Here is a 17418-nt window from a genome sequence, read left to right on the forward strand (position 1 = left end):
ACCTGGTCCCACCTCAGACCCCTTGCGGTAATCTTGCAAGGCATCCTGTGACCTGTGCTCTTTGGTTCTTGGATTTGAGGGCGGATAGAAATGAGACCCCCTGTTGCTGAGGTGGTGGGTAGCTGATGGCCTCTTGCATTCTCGAATAAAAAGATTATAGTTCTTTGCATTTTTGGCTCACAGACTCTCCCAAGAATGAGTGAAAGTCGTGGAATCTTTCCCCATAAAAATACATATGCATACCAAAAATTTGCATACATTTCCAGGGGGCCTTTATCCTTGTGATGGGCGGAAGCCTTCCGGGTGGGTCTCCTGTACTGAAGGCCAGTAGGTTCAGGGGAGCACAGGAAAACATGAGGGAGAGGCAGGGCCTTCTCTTTACTGTTTTGTCTCTTTTTCCTTTCTCCCTTTCCACCTCCTTTATTTTCCCTTCCAACTTCTTTCTGGGCAAAATATGCCCAACATTTCCCATCGGGTCCCATTTTGAGGCAGACAGCTCAGTGGCATAGGTCCATCACGTCGCCATGCAGCCTTCCTACCATCCCTCTCCAGGACCTCTTCGCTTTCCCAAAATGAGACTCTGTCCCCACAAAACCCTAACTGCCCCCCGCAGCCCGGGCTCCTGGCAGCCCCCGGTTTCCTTTCCATCTCTGAATTTGGCTGCTTTAGGTAGGTACCGCATAGGATGGTATGCGGTGGAATCATCCCGTATTTGACCTTCTGGGGCTGGCTTATTCACTCTGCGCAGTGGCCTCGCGGTTTATCCGTGTCATAGCCGCACCAGAGTGTCATTTCTTCCTGTGTGTGTGTCTGTCTTTATTCCTTCATCCTTCAGTGGACGCACTTGGGCTGCTTTCACTTTTTAGCTGTTGGTGAACGATGTTGCTGTGGCCATGGGTATGTAAATAATCTATTCCAGACTCTTCCTGGATATACATCCAGAAGTGGAATTTCTGGGTCACATGGTATCTCTAGGTTGAGTTTTTGAGGCCGCATCAGAGGGCAGAGCCATCTTGTCTTGTGTGTCTGTGGGCTGGTGGCCCAGGGCAGCACAGGGTGGGGGACTCAGACTGGCCATCCTACTTGTGGGTTGGAGGGGGAGCCCTGGCGGGGAGGGGTGTGGGGGCCGGGGTGCCCTGACTCTCTTACAAGCCCTACAAGCCAGATTGGAACCCAAATTGATGAGGCTCCCAGAGTCCTCTAAAATGTGGGGCACAGAGCAGCTGGCGATTTATGGTAGACTCCAGGGGCCTTCCCATGTAGTCCGGGGTGGGGGAGACTTCATTCTTCCTTCACAGGGAGGGCCCAGGGCGGGCCCGGGGCCTGGGAGGCCCTGGGTGCTTTGGGGGTGAAAGGGCTGAGATGGCTGAACAGCAAGTGTGTCAAAGCCAGAGAGATTAGATTACAGAGGTAGACAGAAGTAATGATTAACTTTTCCAGTCTGCACACTGTCTCCAGTCTGTCGTAGTGTTGTTTTTCCCTGAGTACAGTGTGGGCCTGGCCTGGCCAGGCCCTGGTGTTGGGTTGTAAAGAAAGAGAAGGAATGACGGGCTCTGGGAGCGAGCAGGGAGGGGGGTGGGGGAGCCAGGAGCTGGTCAGAGGAGGCTTTTCCATCAGATCCTGCACTGGAATGTATGGGCCCGGAATGCAGTAAATGTTCAAAATGCCATCCCATCCAACAGTTTTCATAATTGTTATGGAACAAGGGGAGCTGGGGGAGGGGAGGGATGAAAAGGACTTTTGTTTCTCCCTGTGTTTTTCCACGTCTTTGCCGGTTTTCCTACCCTCTAGAAAAGCTGGAGTGGAGCTGGAGCTGGGGGGGGGGGGGGCGGGGGGGCGGCAGGGGGGAAGGCAGGACTGGGCCTGTGTCTGGGTCCTGGAATATTGTCCTGCCAGTCAGGGCACTGGAGGTCAGTGTGCACAGGGTGTTATTAGAGCGGGGCCCACAGCCCGCTGCAGAGCCCCCAGACCGGCCCGACCAGGCGAGAACTGGTCTTTCTGTACCTCTGGGGGTCGCGTCCTTGACATTTGCATCCATTTTTATTAAGATTCTTACTGAGCTTGAACATGCAGTAGCCACATAACCCAGAGAGGGTCAACACAGGTGAAAATGAGGGACCTTTGGGTGGCTTAAGAGATTTTTTTGTTGAATTTGTGTGTGCATTCCCCCTTGGGAGTCCACATGTGGAATTTGCAGGAGGAGTGGGGGTCGGTGTCTCCCCAGAAGGGAGGTGAGTGGGGGAGTTTCAGGCTTGGTCTTGGACATCTTCCTGTGGTGCGGTGGTCCCACCTCTTGTTGGGTCTTCCTGGGAGTGGCTAGGATCCTACCCAGTGGGGCAGATGCCCCCATGCAGGTCTGGGGGGCTGTATACGTATGCAGGTGTGTGAACCCCCTTTCTGAAGAGAGTTGCTGAGTTATTTCGGCGGGGGGCGGGGAGGTAACGGTGGGAACTTTATGATGCGTAATGGAGGGGAAGTGTCTTGAAATTCAAACTTGAAAAGATGAGGCTGGGTGCACACCACCAACAGCCAGAGAGGCCCATTTACTGTAAATATTATGAATGGAGTTGGCCGGGCCGGGAGTCCCCACCCTTCCTCTGAGTCCTCTTGGAGCCGGGCAGAGCTGGCCTCCTCAGAAGGCAGGCAGCCGGGTACACGCTATAATTTGCATGGCGGAAGGCTGGGGCACAGGAAGCCGTGTCAGCCCGGCTGGCGAGACAGACGGGAGCTTTTGATTTGTGTGGCTTCCCTCCCCTGCCCGCCACTACCCTCAATTATATTCTCTGCTGGCCAAATACTGCTCTTAGGAGGGACCCCCTGGCGGGGAGCCATAGCCTTGGACATTTGAAGGGTCTTGGGAGCCGGGTGGGGCCCGTTTGGGGAGCAAGGGGGGTCCACTGTAGCTTTAGTAACCGATTACTCATCATAATTTGTCTGTAAGGCACAGTCACGAATCAGTCTTCTAGACCAGCAGGATCTGCCAAATCGGTAAGCTCCAGAGAGCTCGCGGGAGGCAGGGCGGTGATGGGGGAGAAGCTTGAGGGCGCCAGGCCTGGGTGGACTCTGGAAGCATGGTGGTGATGAGCAGACCGTCGCCTGGGGAATCCACCTTCTCCCCAGGGCTGGGAACGACGGGACAAAAAGAACACGGTTTTGGAACTCCCAAAGTTTAAAAAAGAAATCAATTGGTCTGTAGGTGGGTGCAGCAAAATCTGACTCAAATCTCTTTTCCCCTCTGGGTTTTTTTTTTTTTTTTTGCCTTATCGTTGCAAATCAAATGCAAAAATGTGCCCTGGCTCCCCAGAGCGATTTTCTTATTCTCCTGGAGGCAGTAAAAACAAATGGAACGAGTGTTAATACTGATTGGGCACTTCTGGGAATCCCAGAGGGTAACCTGAGAGTGTAGAGCTCAAAGGGCGCCTGTGGTGCCCCGGCCTCCTTCCTAATAGTTAGGGACAGGTCACACAGAGCCCCCAGGAGGGCAGGCCACTCGGCCAAGATAGTCCAGTGCTTGCTGGCAAAGAAACCAGTCCATTCCCCACTAGGCGCAGGGGATCTGGACCCTACGCTCAGCCCTAACGTAGGCATCACGTTTCCAAAGCGTGTTCTGAAGGACACTGATTTTTTCACCCTCTAGTATTCGGAGAGGGCCAGTAGCCTGAGAGGTCTGAGCTGGCTGCCCACTGTGGCTCAGACCGGCCCGTGTTCTGGCCTTGGGTTCCAGCTCTGGCTAGTGCTCTGTGCCCCTTTCCCCTTCCTTAGCATGAAGACAGTAGTAGGAAGCCACCTCATGGGGTTCTCAGGATGAACCCCTTCCACCTGGGCCTGTTACATAGTAAACGCTTCTTAGGTTTGGGCATGGGCCAGACTGTTCTCTTCCCTGTGGGGTTGGGGGCAGAGGGGGTGGGTAGCATTTTCTAAGCAGCCAGAGAACCTAAGACAAGATGTCTGAGAGATGAGACCAGCATGTACAGGCACAAGCCAGGTCCTGGCCCCTGGCCACTTTGGGTCAGGTTGTCCTAAGAGCCCTAGGCTGGCAGTGGGAGCTCTGTTTTAGGGAAAAGCCTAAGCCCCCACCAAGGCACCATGGAGTTTGGCCTGCATGGGGTGTCTGGCTCCATAGCTGGGGGGCAGTGGGTATTGCACAACACCAGAGTTCCCTGGGGGTGGGTCTGGGGGGAGCTCGGCTGGTTGGGCCACGGGGACCCAAGCAAGTACCCCGGCCTTTGAAGCAGGCCGTGTACGCCCCAGTCCGGCCACCTCCCTGGAGGTGATGTTGTTGCAGAGCCCTGAAAACAACCCCACTTTCTCAGTCCTGCCTTGGGCCAGCCGGAATCCACCACCTCCTGTCCTCGGTGGAGGCACTTGGGGGAGAGCTGATGGTTGTCTGAGTGTGTGCAGGGTAAACCGGAAAGGTCTCGGGTTTGTTTCAACCCTGCCGCCTGGTAACTGTCTCCAAACCCCAGGGTCGCCCCGGCTGCCCTCCGGGGGAATCGAGGGGACCTTGGCAGAATCTTTGGTGCTGCCGGGTGAGGTTGTAGATAGGGACTCACCCCAGACCGCGAATCGGGCCCAGACCCCTGAGCTGGTTTTGAGGCGTCTATTCTAGCGCTGGGTCATTGGCGTCCCAGACCAGGGGCGCGCGGGCTCCCCCGGGACTGGGGCTGAGAGCCGACGGGACAGATGGGCACTGGGTCGCCCTGTTATCTCGGTCCTTGTCCCAGGAGTGGGCCTGCGGCTGCCCGAGCAACCAGTTTCCTGAGCTGGGTGGGGAACAGGGCCGACGGGAGCTGTTAACCTTTGAGATGTCTGAGGTGGGGGGAGGATGAGGCAACCGCTGGTGGCGCCTGAGTCCTGCAGAGGGAGGACCCTGGACCCGCGGCGGGCGAGGCGGGGCCGTGTTTGCGTTCTGGGGTTGCCAGGCTCACCTTGTGCGTCTCCCACTCACTGATGCCCTTTGCTTGCCCTCACCCACCCACCTGCCTGCGGGCGGCCGGCCCTGCCCCGCGTCCCCGTGCCCTGCGTCCAGGTGTGGGGCCAGCGGGTGTGTGTGTGTGTGTGTGTGTGCAGGCCAAGTCCCATTGGCAGATTCCAGGGGAGACCCAGTGCCTCACAGAGGTCGGGATGGGTCAGAGCCCCCTTTGCACCCCTTTTACTCCCAGCCCTGGGGCACTTCTAACCCAGAGGCCCCAGCCCTGGGGCTGCCCGAAGTGGCCTGCTCCCCACTGTGTTCCCATCCCCAGAGGCCAGGATCGCGGGGATCCCTCTTTGGCCTCGCTCCCGTGCACGCCCTGCCCTCACAGTCCCCCTGGGTGCTTTGGCAGCAGGTCAGCCTCTCTGGCCCCCGTAATCAGCTCCGTAAGCTGGAGACCAGAAGTGGTATGACTGAGGCACTGAGCTGGGTCTCTCCTCGAGCCTCCTGCCGTTTTTCTCTTCATGCCCCCAGCACCTTCAAGTGAAAACGTAAAATCCCAAGGGCTGGTCACCCGGTGCCATTGAGAACCCTGGGCCACGAGAGTCCTTCATGAGCCTCCCGTCCTCGAAAAGGGTCAGGTCTGTTCATTCATGACCAGGGTAATTAAATAACTCTTTGTAAGAGGCAGGGAGCTCCTTGTTAAGTGGTCTTCCCTCGTGCAAGTGCAAACACAAGCAAAATCCGTTCCCTCTCGACACCCACCCCCCTTCCTTTTAAAGGGGAGGTTTTTATGCTTTAAGGGAAATGAGGAATGGGGGGGGGGGAACAACCTTTAAAGGAATTTTAGGCAGATTCAACATTTTTCTGGGGTTGCTCCAAAAATTCCCTCAACTGTAATAAAAAAGAAAAAGTTGTGAGCAGGCATCTGATTAGTTGGCTTTTTACAACACAGCTTTTCTTTTGGATGCTTTAAAATGCACAAATAGTTTTAAAACAAGCCCCTGTATAGTTTTCTGAGGAGGGAGAGAAGTTGCTGAAAATACCGGAAAAGGTTGTAAAGCTGGGGAGAGTTAACAAGGGCCTGTGAGTCTTGCCTTTGGAGGTTCTGTATCAGCAACCGGGAGGAGAAGCCAACGTCAGGCTCCTGAGCCGCTTCCTTAGTCTTTGGAGGGAAGGAGACTTCTGGGCAGGAGCCTCTCAGCCCCTCAGCTCCTCGCCCCAGGCCAGGGAAGCCCCCTGAGGAGCACAGCATGGACCTTTGTGGGGAGACACCTGTGAGCTGTGGCCCAGTTCAGGGAACTATGCTTCTCTGAAGGTGATGCTGAGTGTTTCCCAGAAAGGAGCCCAAATGGTGGGAAATTTGGGGGTGAGGCCCTGAGCCGGCCACATAGCAGCTGTCCCGGGCCCCCAGAAGTGTGGTGCTCAGAGGAGGCCCCCGCTGGTGCCATCGTCTTGCCGGGGAGCATGTTTTTGTGGCATAGATAGTCCAGGAGCAGTGAGGAGGAAGGGGTAGCGGGCGCCGGGGCACGGCCGGGGCGCGGGGGTGACGTGGGGGTGACAGCAGACAGGCCTGCAGGAGGAGGGAGCCCGGCAGGGTCCTGCGGTGGCAGCTCGTCTCCCTGTGGCCTTATGGGGGTCGCTGTCGCACACGGGGACACCCAGTACACCGCTGTTTATCTGGGCTGGGCCATTAAGCTCAACAGAAAAAGGCTTTTTCCAGGGATGTCTGGCAGGCTGCACAGATGAAAGAGAACCGCCAAGAACACTCCCCCTCCCCCCCCCAGGGCTCAGGCCAGTCCTCCAACCTCAGGTCCAGCCCCCCTGCACCCTGTCCCCCTCCCCTTCTCTTCCTGGGGCCTGCGGGGGGCCAGGTTTCAGGGGGACCGTGCCCCTGGCGAAGCTCCACCGAGGGTCTCCCGAACCTCCTGCCCCGCGACTCCCCCAGTCCTCTTTCCAGACCAGCTTTGTTGCCCTGTGAGGGGATCATGAGCCAGAGCTTCTTACGTTTCAAAACACCCTCCTCCCCAAAACAGCAGGGCGGTCTCCCCGGCCCTCCAGAAGAGGGCTTTCTCCGTTCAAGCAAACTCAAGCAAACTCGCCAGAGTATTATTTACATGGATATTATGGGTCTTTGGTGTAGCCTTCAGAGCTGAACTCCCTCGACAAGAGTTCAAAGATTGCCAGCACTCACGAGTTTATTAGCAGTTGATGGATACTTTGCAGAAACAAGTTAATGCCTGATGAGTCACCTCTGCTTGGAGCCCATGTCCTTCTCTTGTTTTTCCATATGTTCCAGAGTACGCACGCAAACACACACATGCTCACATAACACACACGTGTGTTCACGCTCGTTGGACACACTTGTGCTTTACAGAGACCCATGTGTTTTGGGGGTGATGGGCCAGGGTTCCGGGGTGGATTTTCAGAGGGAGGGGATGGAGGGAGAGCAGTGAGCCCTGGGCTTCCCCGTTTTGGGTGGCTGTCCCGGTAGGCCTTTGAGAAGGCCGGTGGCATCTGCCTCCGTGGTCACAGTGCATGCTTGTACTAACTCACAGAACAGACTTTACAGAACACCTCCGGAGGTGCGAGGCTGGCTGCTGCTCCCCTCTGCAAAAAAAAAAAAAAAAAAAAAAAAAAAAAATGGAGCTGCCTAGTTCCCAGGTCCTAACATGCCTGTAAAGGTTGGAAGCAGTTGTGTGCTGAGCTGCCCTGGCTCTACCCAGCCTCCTGGGGCAGCAGAAAATGGGTCCCTGAGGCCGCCTGCACCCCTCTGCTGCCAGGCTATACGGTGGAGCCACCAGCATCCACCCTCTGTTGTTCCAAAATCAGAGGCCAAACAAACCAAAAAAACCCCACCCCCTCTCGCGGCCAACCCCCACCTTTGGGCCCCGAACCCCCAGTGAGTGAGAAGCTAGGGCTGCAGGGGAAGGCAGGAGGCCTCTGCCGCCTGCCTTTCCCCATTTTTGTTAACAAATACAAGACTTCCGGTCCCCACCCTGCCACCACAAACCACAGCGTTCCTGCAGCCTGGCCCGGCTGGGGAGATTTATGGTTCCCAGTCTGAGGCCTGCCCTGCTGGCTCCAGCTTAAGGAGGAGTTGGAATGCCAGCCACTGGGGCTCCCTCTACCTCTGTATCCCCCCCCCCTTAAAGCTCCCAGCGCCTGTTTAGGAAAGTCACCTTCCCAGAATCACCCCAGCCTGCTGGCTGCCTGCGGGGAGAACCGAGTCTAGGGAGACTGGGAGGGGCCCCCGGTGTCGGGGGGATGTGGAGCAGGGCAAGGTGTCTCCTGGTTCTGGGTGGGGGGACGGGGCGGGGGGAGAGGAGGTACAGGCAGGGAAGGTCAGCCCCTTTCAGACACATAATCTGTCTGGGCTGGAGGAAGCTTCGTCAAAGTAGTCTGGGTTAACACCAGTCTGCGTGCTGTGATTTGGCGTTTCCAGTGAATTCACCCTTTGTGTCCAAGGCTGCTGCTCACAGACACACTGAGAGCTGATTTTCTTCTATTAGAAAGATAGACGCTTTTGCCCCAAACCACCTGCAGTTTCATTTTTACCAGATAGCGCTCCTTCACGGGCGAGGTGCTCATCTGAGAAGTTGGGGACGCATGCAGAGACCGCCCCGTAGGTGGCCCTGGAGACTCGGGTTCCGGGTCTGGCTGTGTCTGTCATCTGGGGACCCGCCCAACAGGCTTTCTGGACCCTGGTTTTCTCCTGAGGACAAGGACCAGGGACAAGAGCAGCGAGCCTTTCCCGTTGCGTTGACTTTTGAAGTCCGTGACTCTAGGCCATCTGGAAGGCCTTCTCTTGTCCCGGAACCAGGGCCAGTGAAGCTAGACTGAAGTTCCCTGGCTCCTGGGTTCTACAGGGATGGGCTTCCTTTGGCCCCACAGGCAAACGGGCTGGCTTCCTGGGTCCCTGACCCGATGAAGGCGGGGGTGGAGGGAGGTGGAGCCCCCAGTGAGCCCTGTGTTGAAGTGCGGGTTCTTCCGTCACTGGGCCCCGGTACCAGGGCTGGCAGCCCCACCACCCCCGCCCCTCAGGAGAGCCCGGGTGGTGTGGGGCTACGTGTGGGTGTCCCCGTGCCTTGATGGGTGGAGGAAGTGTCCCCCCAGCCAGTGCTGCCATCACCACCAACCGCGTCCACCATCGTGTCTTACAGATTCCCAACTTCTTCTGGAGCCTGGGGATCGGTCACACTGGTGCGTGGTGGCATACTGGGAGGAGAAGACGAGAGTGGGGAGGCTCTACTGCGTCCAGGAGCCCTCCCTGGATATCTTCTATGATCTACCTCAGGGGAATGGCTTTTGCCTCGGACAGCTCAACTCGGACAACAAGAGTCAGCTGGTGCAAAAGGTGCGGAGCAAGATCGGCTGCGGCATCCAGCTGACGCGGGAGGTGGACGGCGTGTGGGTATACAACCGCAGCAGTTACCCCATCTTCATCAAGTCGGCCACACTGGACAACCCGGACTCCAGGACGCTGTTGGTGCACAAAGTGTTCCCCGGTTTCTCCATCAAGGCTTTTGACTACGAGAAGGCGTACAGCCTGCGGCGGCCCAACGACCACGAGTTCACGCAGCAGCCGTGGACTGGCTTCACCGTGCAGATCAGCTTCGTGAAGGGCTGGGGCCAGTGCTACACGCGCCAGTTCATCAGCAGCTGCCCGTGCTGGCTGGAGGTCATCTTCAACAGCCGGTAGCCGTGGGCACAGCCGGCCCGGCCCAAACTACTTTGCTGCTAATACTTCCTCCCGAGTGCTTGCTTTTCATGCAAACTCTTTGGTCGGTCAGTGTGTTGTTTTTATGCCCGCCCCCGCCCCCCCGCCCCTCCTTGTCGTTCCTGTTTATGTTCTGTTTTGTTCTTTGAGAAATAGCTTATGAAAAGAATTGTCCGTGGAGGGAGGCTCTGGGGGGGGGGGGGCTTGGCTGGCAGGACACCCCGGGAAGAAAAGGGGAAGCAGCCATCCGCACCACCACACACAGCATCAGAACGGGCAGCAGGCCCTCACTTTGGGGGGCGGGGGTCCCTGGATTCCTGTGTCTGGGCGAGTATGCATGCGTCGGGCGTCTCCTTCAGGTGTCTGTGCCAGTAGCTTGTGGTCCCCCATGCTGTGTCCCTCCCTCCTGCCTCTGGACAGGCTCGGGGGACAGAGGCAGGACCCCGGGTAAGCTGGCGGCTGAGGTTCCAGACAGCCAGAAGCCGGGCTCCGTCCCCCACTCTCCAGGGAATCCCCGCTTCTCCCCTTCTAGGACATGGGTCTGTCTGCGGGCTTCTTAGAAGCAGCCCCACAAGAGGCTGAACCAGAACCAGTTGTTTCCTCCTTGTCCGACTCCCCTCCAGCCGCCCTGCTGTCCTTGTTGCGTCTCTCCTTTTTGGCCATCTGTTCCTGGGTATATCTGAGATGGGCTTCCTGAGGGCTGCCCGGCCGCCCCGCCGCACTGGTGCCCACCCAGGGCCCTCTGCAGCCCCTCAGCCTCTCCCCTGCTCTGGTCACATCAGATCCCCCCCCTCCCCCCCCCCCCCCCCCCCCCCCCCGCCCCCGAAAACCAGCTCAGCACTTTCCTCCCCTCTGCCGCCCACGTGTTGAGCTCTGCTGTTAGACCAGCCAGGGGAGCAGCCCTGGGAGGGGAGACTTCTCAGCAGCAACCCCTTCCCACCAAGAAGGATTCGGTCCATCATAACCCAAGGTACCGCCCTGGGCTGACACCTAACTCTTTCATTTCTCCTACAACTCATACACTCGTATGATACGTTGACACTGCTCTTAGCTCAATGAGCATGTTTAGACTTTAACATAAGCTATTTTTCTAACTACAAAGGTTTAAATGAACAAGAGAAGCATTCTCATTGGAAATTTAGCATTGTAGTGCTTTGAGAGAGAAAGGACTCCTGGAAAAAAAAAACCTGAGATTTATTAAAGAAAAAAATGTATTTTATGTTATATATAAATATATTATTACTTGTAAATATAAAGACGTTTTATAAGCATCATTATTTATGTATTGTGCAATGTGTATAAACAAGAAAAATAAAGAAAAGATGCACTTTGCTTTAATATAAATGCAAATAACAAATGCCAAATTAAAAAAGATAAACACGAGATTGGTGTTTTTTTCTATGGGTGTTATCACCTGGCTGAATGTTTTTCTAAAGGAGTTTATGTTCCATTAAACAATTTTTAAAATGTATCCTTGATTCCATGTCCTTCTGGTGGGAGGGGAGTCGGGAGGGGTGCATGGGAGTCCGGGACAGTGGGGTGGGTCTCCTCTCTTGGGGAGGAAGGGGAGGGGCCACAGAGGAGACACCCAGCGCAGCCTGCTGTCCCAGCCTCTGTTCTATAGCCACAGGGCCGCCTCCTGTTAGCACCAGCGACTCTAGGGTGCAGCTGGCAGGTGTCCTTAATTTGTTGACCTCAGGGACCCCTGACCAATAGGGTGGTTTTTCCTACTCATGAGAGAGACACAGGCAGAGGAAGAAGGCTCCATGCAGGGAGCCTGTTGCAGGATGTGATCCCAGGGCCCCAGGATCACATCCTGGACTAAAAGGAGACGCTCAATCACTGAGCCACCAGGTGCCCCAAGCAGGTAATCCTTCACCTCTCAGAGTTGGGAGGGAATGCCATCTCAGCTGATTGGGAAGGAGGTTGCACTGGGATATGGGGCGGGAGTGGGGTTATTGTGATCCCAGGAACCTGGGTCCATCCAGTTAAATCCTGAACCCCACTGCGCCTTTCACAGAGGGGGTCCCTGCCACCCTGCCACCCTGGATTTTGAAACCGCTTCCCCGAAGGCTGACGACCTGGAGGGAAGGTTGCTGGGGGTTGGGTGTTGGTGGTGGGCAGAGGGACCAGGCGGGTCCAGAAGGTGGAGCAGGCCTCTGGGAACAGTCCAGGTCCTACTCTATGACCTCTCCCCATTCTGCCTGAGCTCTTCGTGACCAGTCCCTGTCTGCTGGTGAATCCCTCCCAGCCCTGCCCCTGGGATTTCTGCTTGATCTGAACTAGGTTTTGGATTCAAGGCCTTTGGCGGAAGCAGTGGGCACCAAACAGGGTTGTGTGGGTGTCTGTGTTGGGGTCTTGAACCCAAGATCCAGGGAGGAGGTCTCAGAGGTGGGGGTTAAGATTTTGTACATCACAGGGGCGCCTGGGGGGCTCAGTCGGTGAAGCCTCTGCCTTCTGCTCAGGTTATGATCTCAGGGTCCTGGGATCCAGCCCTGCTCAACCACGAATGGGTTTCTCACTCTGCCCCTCCCTGTGCTCGTGCTCCCTCTGTCTCTCAAATAAAATACTAAAAAAGACTATGTATATCACAAACCGGTACAATTTCAAAAAACCTTTCTGGAGGGTCAAAGTAGGATTATCAATATTTTATTTTGCCAAGTAATGACACAAAGCCATGCGGCCTCCCGGCACCACCATCTCAGTCAAAAGGGCTACAAGAGAGTTGCGTAGTGAGAAATATTAGTACATGTTCATTTATGTGGGAGCGTTAGTGCCAAATGGTCTGGGCCAGCCTTATTCACATGAGGTGACGGGGAGCTCACTACCTCTCAGAGCAGCTTTTTGCTTTTTATCAGTTGAAGTGAAACCCGCCTCCATTCTAGTTCTGCAACCCAGAATAAGTGTAAAATCCCATGTCTGGAAAACACCCAAGGAGGGTTTTAATTAACTCCAGGGTGGTAGTGGTGGAGGAGGGGTGGGTGGGGGTGGGAGGTGTTACATTAGGGAGCCGGCAAAGCCATTTTAGTTTGCTCCAACCTGCATTGGCCTGCAGGAAGCACTTTAATAATAATAGTAACTGCTACTTACTGGATGCGTAACCGGGTGCCAGGCACTATGCTAAGCTAAGCGTCTGAGGGAGTTACTTAATCCTCACAAGGACCCTCTGCACACGTGTGGGGCTTTGAGAAGTTAAAAGACTTGCCCACCGTCACTCAGGGAGGAAGCCCTAGGAGAGACCAGGATCTGACTCCAGCGCTGAGTGGTCTTTGTCATTGGTCCCTACGGGGATGTTGATTTGATGGGATCCTGCGTGGTGATTGCCCTGGAACTCAAAATTGGGAAGGTGGCTACCCCACTGGCACCCGGTCCCACTGTTGGGCAGGGCCTCCGATTCCGGAAGCAGGAAGCTGCCCCTCTGTTCCAGCCCCAGGAGGCTGGAATTGGGGTGGGGGCACATGGCCCCCGGTGGTATGGCCGGCTGTGGGTGGGCAGGGAAGGAGGTACATTTGGGGGAAGCCAGGGGGTTCGCTAGTAGCCGACACTCCTCCCCTGGCTGCAGGTGAGTGTGGCCAGGACCCAGGACCAGCCGAGGGGAGGGAAGGTGCCCCCACTGGGAGGAAGCTTTCCCGCTGCCTGGCTCTTCTCCTGTGTCTCAGCTCACCTTCCAGCTTTGGGGTGGCTTGCTGGGTTCTGCACTCTCACTGGGCAGCCGCGTCACTGTCTCCACGCCTTGTGGATACCCCTTGGCCGCAACCAGAAGCCCCGGTTCCCTCATCTCCCTGGCCCTGTCTGCCATTGCCGAATAAACAATCAAGCCCTGCCCTCCCCACCTCATTCAATCTGTAATCATAAAATGAAAATATCTCTCACCCACGTTCCCTTCTTGGACTCCACTTGGATGATTCAATTCAGAGCTTTTGGCGCCTCCGTGGCCTTCTTTCATCTCCTCCGAGTGGCTGGGCCTTTCAGCATCTTCCCTGTAGACCTCACCTTTTAACCTCCTCACCCCAGACCCCAGGCGTTGAGGGCACTTGATATTCCTGCACTCTTCCAAGCAAGTGCTTTCCAGCTTCTTCAATGGGCTGTCTGACCCTTTTCCTTCAGGATGGAACCCAGGCCACACCTCCTCCAGGAAGCCTCCCTCCCTTTGAAAAATATCTGCCCTACATAGACATCTGAGGTGTAGGAATCTGTCTCCCCTACTGAACCATACACTCCTGGCACTTCGGAGCCTTGGTTGGGGCCCCACTTAGGATCTGCTATCCTGACAATTCCTGGCACGAGGCTCAGGCAGGGCTTGTCCCATGAACCAGGGAAGGGGAGGCAGACCCGTGGGATCAGCCTGGGCTGGGAATGGTCAGAACTGTCTGCATTGTGTCCTGGTGTCCTGATCATGCGCTGGGCAGCATTCGGCGCATTCCCGGCGCTTGGGGAAGATCCCAGGTAATCCTCACCACTGCCCTAAACACAGCTGCCAGTGTTAGGCCCATTCTGCAGATGAAGAAACCAAGGTTTGGAGAGCTGCCCAAGGCCCCTAGCTGGTAAGTGGCCAACTTGTGCCTCTCTCTACTATCTCATCTCTGGGTATCTCATGCCCTGGGTCATGGGGTGACTGCATGGGGCAGAGTGGTTTTTTCTTTTTCTTTTTCTTTTTCTTTTTTTTTTTTGAAGATTTTATTTATTCATGAGAGACAGAGACAGAGAGAGAGAGAGAGAGAGAGAGAGGCAGAGACACAGGCAGAGGGAGAAGCAGGCTCCATGCAGGGAGCCTGATGTGGGACTCAATCCCAGGACTCCAAGGTCATGCCCTGGGCCAAAGGCAGACGCTCAACCCCTGAGCCACCCAAGGGCCCCATGTTTTTCTTTTTCCTAAAACAAGTTCTGGTTTGAATGGACCAAGCTGATCTGATCGCCAAATAGTAGAAGCGACAAGGTGTGTGCGTCTTGGTCGTGCTCAGAGGGTCTTGGTCGTGCTCGGAGGACCTGCGGGTGTTGTGCTCCCTGGGCCCCTGCACGGCAGCCTTGCAGGCAGGCCCGAGAATAGCAGGAGCAAGGCTGGCATCACAGGCTCCCAAGGCCTGCACACGCGCACAGCCTGCGCAGGAGCTCCCCCGCAAGCTTGTGGGCAGGGTGAGGCCCGAAAGCATAGCTGGAGGCTGCATGAGGCTGGGGGCAAGTGGGGCAGGGGGGCTCGGGCTTGGGAGGCCAGGGTTGGAGGACTCACTGAGGCAAGTCACTTAACCTCTCTGAACCTCATTTTCTGAAACAAAATGGACATACTGCCTGCCTCAGGGGGCTGAGAGAGGGATTAGTGAGTAAATACGTCTGAGGAGCTGGCCGGAGGGTGCTGAGCTGAGCCACGCAGGCCTGCTCGTGTCTGACTCCGGGGACCTACCAGGATGGCAGTTTCGTACTGTTTAATCTGCTAGATGCTTGATTCGAGAAGCTGCAGGCAGGGGCCAGAGGGCCGCCGAGCCCGTCACTGAGGTCGGGGAGCAATACTGGGGTGACCCCCTTCTTGTGGCCAGGGCAAGAGGTCAAGGCCGGCATCAGGCAGGAGGCCTGGGGTGTCCCGGCTGCGGGGTGGGGGCCCGAGCCACAGGCCACCGGCAGAGTCGGGGTTCCCGGTGCTTAGGCTGCCAGCTCAGCACTCTCCCAACCCTAAGTGCCCCCCTCTCTTTCTGAAAGTAATGATTTTCTAAAAGTGGAGTCCCTCCCCTCCCCCAGCCGCAATTAATCTACTGAGCACCAAGTGGAGGTGCCCTGAGTACGTTTGGACCCACGCGAGCACCTTAATGAATTTGGGGACGACTTACTGGCGGTCGGGGTGGGCGGGGGGACGCAGGCTGCGGGAGGGCTGGGCCACCAGGCTGGACTCGCCATCCGGTGCCCGGAGCCATAGCAACGGGAGCGCGGAGGGCTTCCTCCTGGGGCGCCCACACAGTGGGCCTTCCCCAGGATTTTGAAGCTGCAGGACCTCAGTCCCCAGCCCCAGGTCACCCCAGGGACACGTGCTGCCCTGGGCCAGGCGAGGCTGGTGGATAAACCCGGGGCGCTTCCCTGGCCTTGCTGGTTAGCGGGGTCTTCAGGGAAGAAAGGCTGCGAGTGTGTTTTGTCCGGGACAAGCCCGCGCCGTGGAGCGCACACTGGACACGAGCTGCTGAAAGAAGAGCCAGACGCTTTGCTCCTCGTGCGGCTTCTCGTGCGGGCACCCGGGGGAAAGTAGCGCCTCGGGGTCTGGGGTCTGGGCCTCGGGCCTGCGGGCAGGACAGGTGCAGCGGTGCAGAGAGCCCCTTGTGTGCCCTGTCGGGGAGACAGGCTCCGACTGTGCCCATTAAGAAGGAGAAACTGAGGACCACAGGTGTCCGTGGCTTCGTGGTGTCCCAGCCAGGGGTGACCCAGCCCCTCCGGGTGGCTCCAAAGGCCCTCCCAGGGCTCTTTTCCCAAAGCACAGCACTTGCCTCCTCTGTGCGAGGACGCCCCTCTTGGCCGCCCTGAAGGAGGACGGGCCACTCAGGGAGCCCCGTGGCTCGCGTGGGCTGGGGGCTGAGGCCCCTTCTGGGCTGAAGCGCCCCGGGGCTGCTCAGCCGAGCCCCGCGTGCTCCCTCTGCCCTCCCTCTGCTGCAGGCACCTGGCAGGTGCACCGGACTGATGGAGGCCCCTGGTGGAGCCACTGCCCGGATTGGGAATACCACTGAAGAGTCTTGAGTGCCACACAGGAGCACCCCCACAGGTCTTTGGTTCACTGGCCCAATACCCCCAATGGCTCCAAGGTCAGACATTCTGCTAAGGTCCCTCCTGACAGCTGCTCTTGAGTCTGGGGTTGTGGGAGTCCCAGAGTTCCTTCCAAGAGGGCCACGCAGCCGCGGGGATGCTACCTGGCTGAGGGCCCCTGGCCCGCGCCGCACACTCAGGCACTTCCCCCCAGTCTGTGCTGCTTCCCTCTGTTCACCAAGTTTGGTCCTGTCACTGTGGCATGAAGGGGGCCTATGGAGGTCAGGCACCAGCTCTGTCTCTACTCGAATCTTTTGGAGCCCCAACCCAGCCGGAGCTTGCAGTAGGGGCATAGGAAACACCCACCAGCACCCACCGTAGTGGCCGTGGGCCCCAGGTCACCTCCAGGGCGGCCCCGGGACGGATGGCTGGGTGCCCTCCGAGGGCCCGCTCTGTACCTCCTGCAGGCACCCACAGCCCCTCTCCCCCTCAAGCCACCTGTCTCCCTGGGACAAGCCACTTACACCATTTGAGCCCAGGCCCGTGCCCACCTGGGCTTCCTCACTCAGCCAAAGAGAGAGAAAGTTCCAGAGCCGAGGCCTGGCTCAACGGAGCACACGAGGTGACTCACCAGGTAGCATTCCCAGGAGAGCCCCCACCCAGCCCCCTCCCTCGTTGGCCTGCACAGCGCTGTTGGGCGGCGAGGCGCGTCCTGTGTCTCCGCTGTCTAACCCTGTGGGAGGTCTCTGTTGGTCGGTTTGGCCGATTCCCCCACAGAGAGAGACGACGCTGGGGACGCAGGGGCTCCACGCTGCCGGCTGCTGGCCCCCGATCTCTGGACCAGTGCCTCGCGCACGCGGTGGGCGCTCCACGGATAGGCCCTGGGCAAGCCGTGTAGCGCGGAGGCGCACCTTCAACTAAAATGTGCCCGCGTAAGTTCCAGGCAGATTCCGTCTTCCCCAAGAAAAGGGAGTTTACTTGCTTTATGTTTGTAAAGAGAAAGAGTGCGTTCTTGTATTTTTCCCCAAAAAAGGTGAACACAAAAGTCTGCCTCCTGGAGTGACAGTGA

At 57.2% G+C, this 17418-nt stretch overlaps 1 protein-coding gene across 6 annotated transcripts in view; it reads left to right on the forward strand.

Moving 5' to 3' along the window:
- Positions 1-11103, forward strand: part of SMAD7 (SMAD family member 7) — a 30234-nt gene extending 19131 nt beyond the window's left edge. For 4 of the 6 annotated variants that reach the window (XM_049112969.1, XM_049112968.1, XM_025429638.3 and 1 more), the window contains one exon: positions 9076-11103. In XM_049112969.1, the coding sequence (XP_048968926.1) occupies positions 9076-9614 (539 nt within the window). In that variant the 3' untranslated portion in view covers positions 9615-11103. Of the gene's footprint in view, positions 1-2941; positions 2989-9075 lie in introns of all 6 variants that reach the window. The other 2 variants (XM_049112970.1, XM_049112971.1) reach the window with 1 other exon arrangement.
- The last annotated feature ends 6315 nt before the right edge of the window (positions 11104-17418 follow it).

Source organism: Canis lupus, chromosome 7 (genome assembly GCF_003254725.2).
Source record: "Canis lupus dingo isolate Sandy chromosome 7, ASM325472v2, whole genome shotgun sequence".
Classification (NCBI taxonomy): Eukaryota; Metazoa; Chordata; class Mammalia; order Carnivora; family Canidae; genus Canis; species Canis lupus.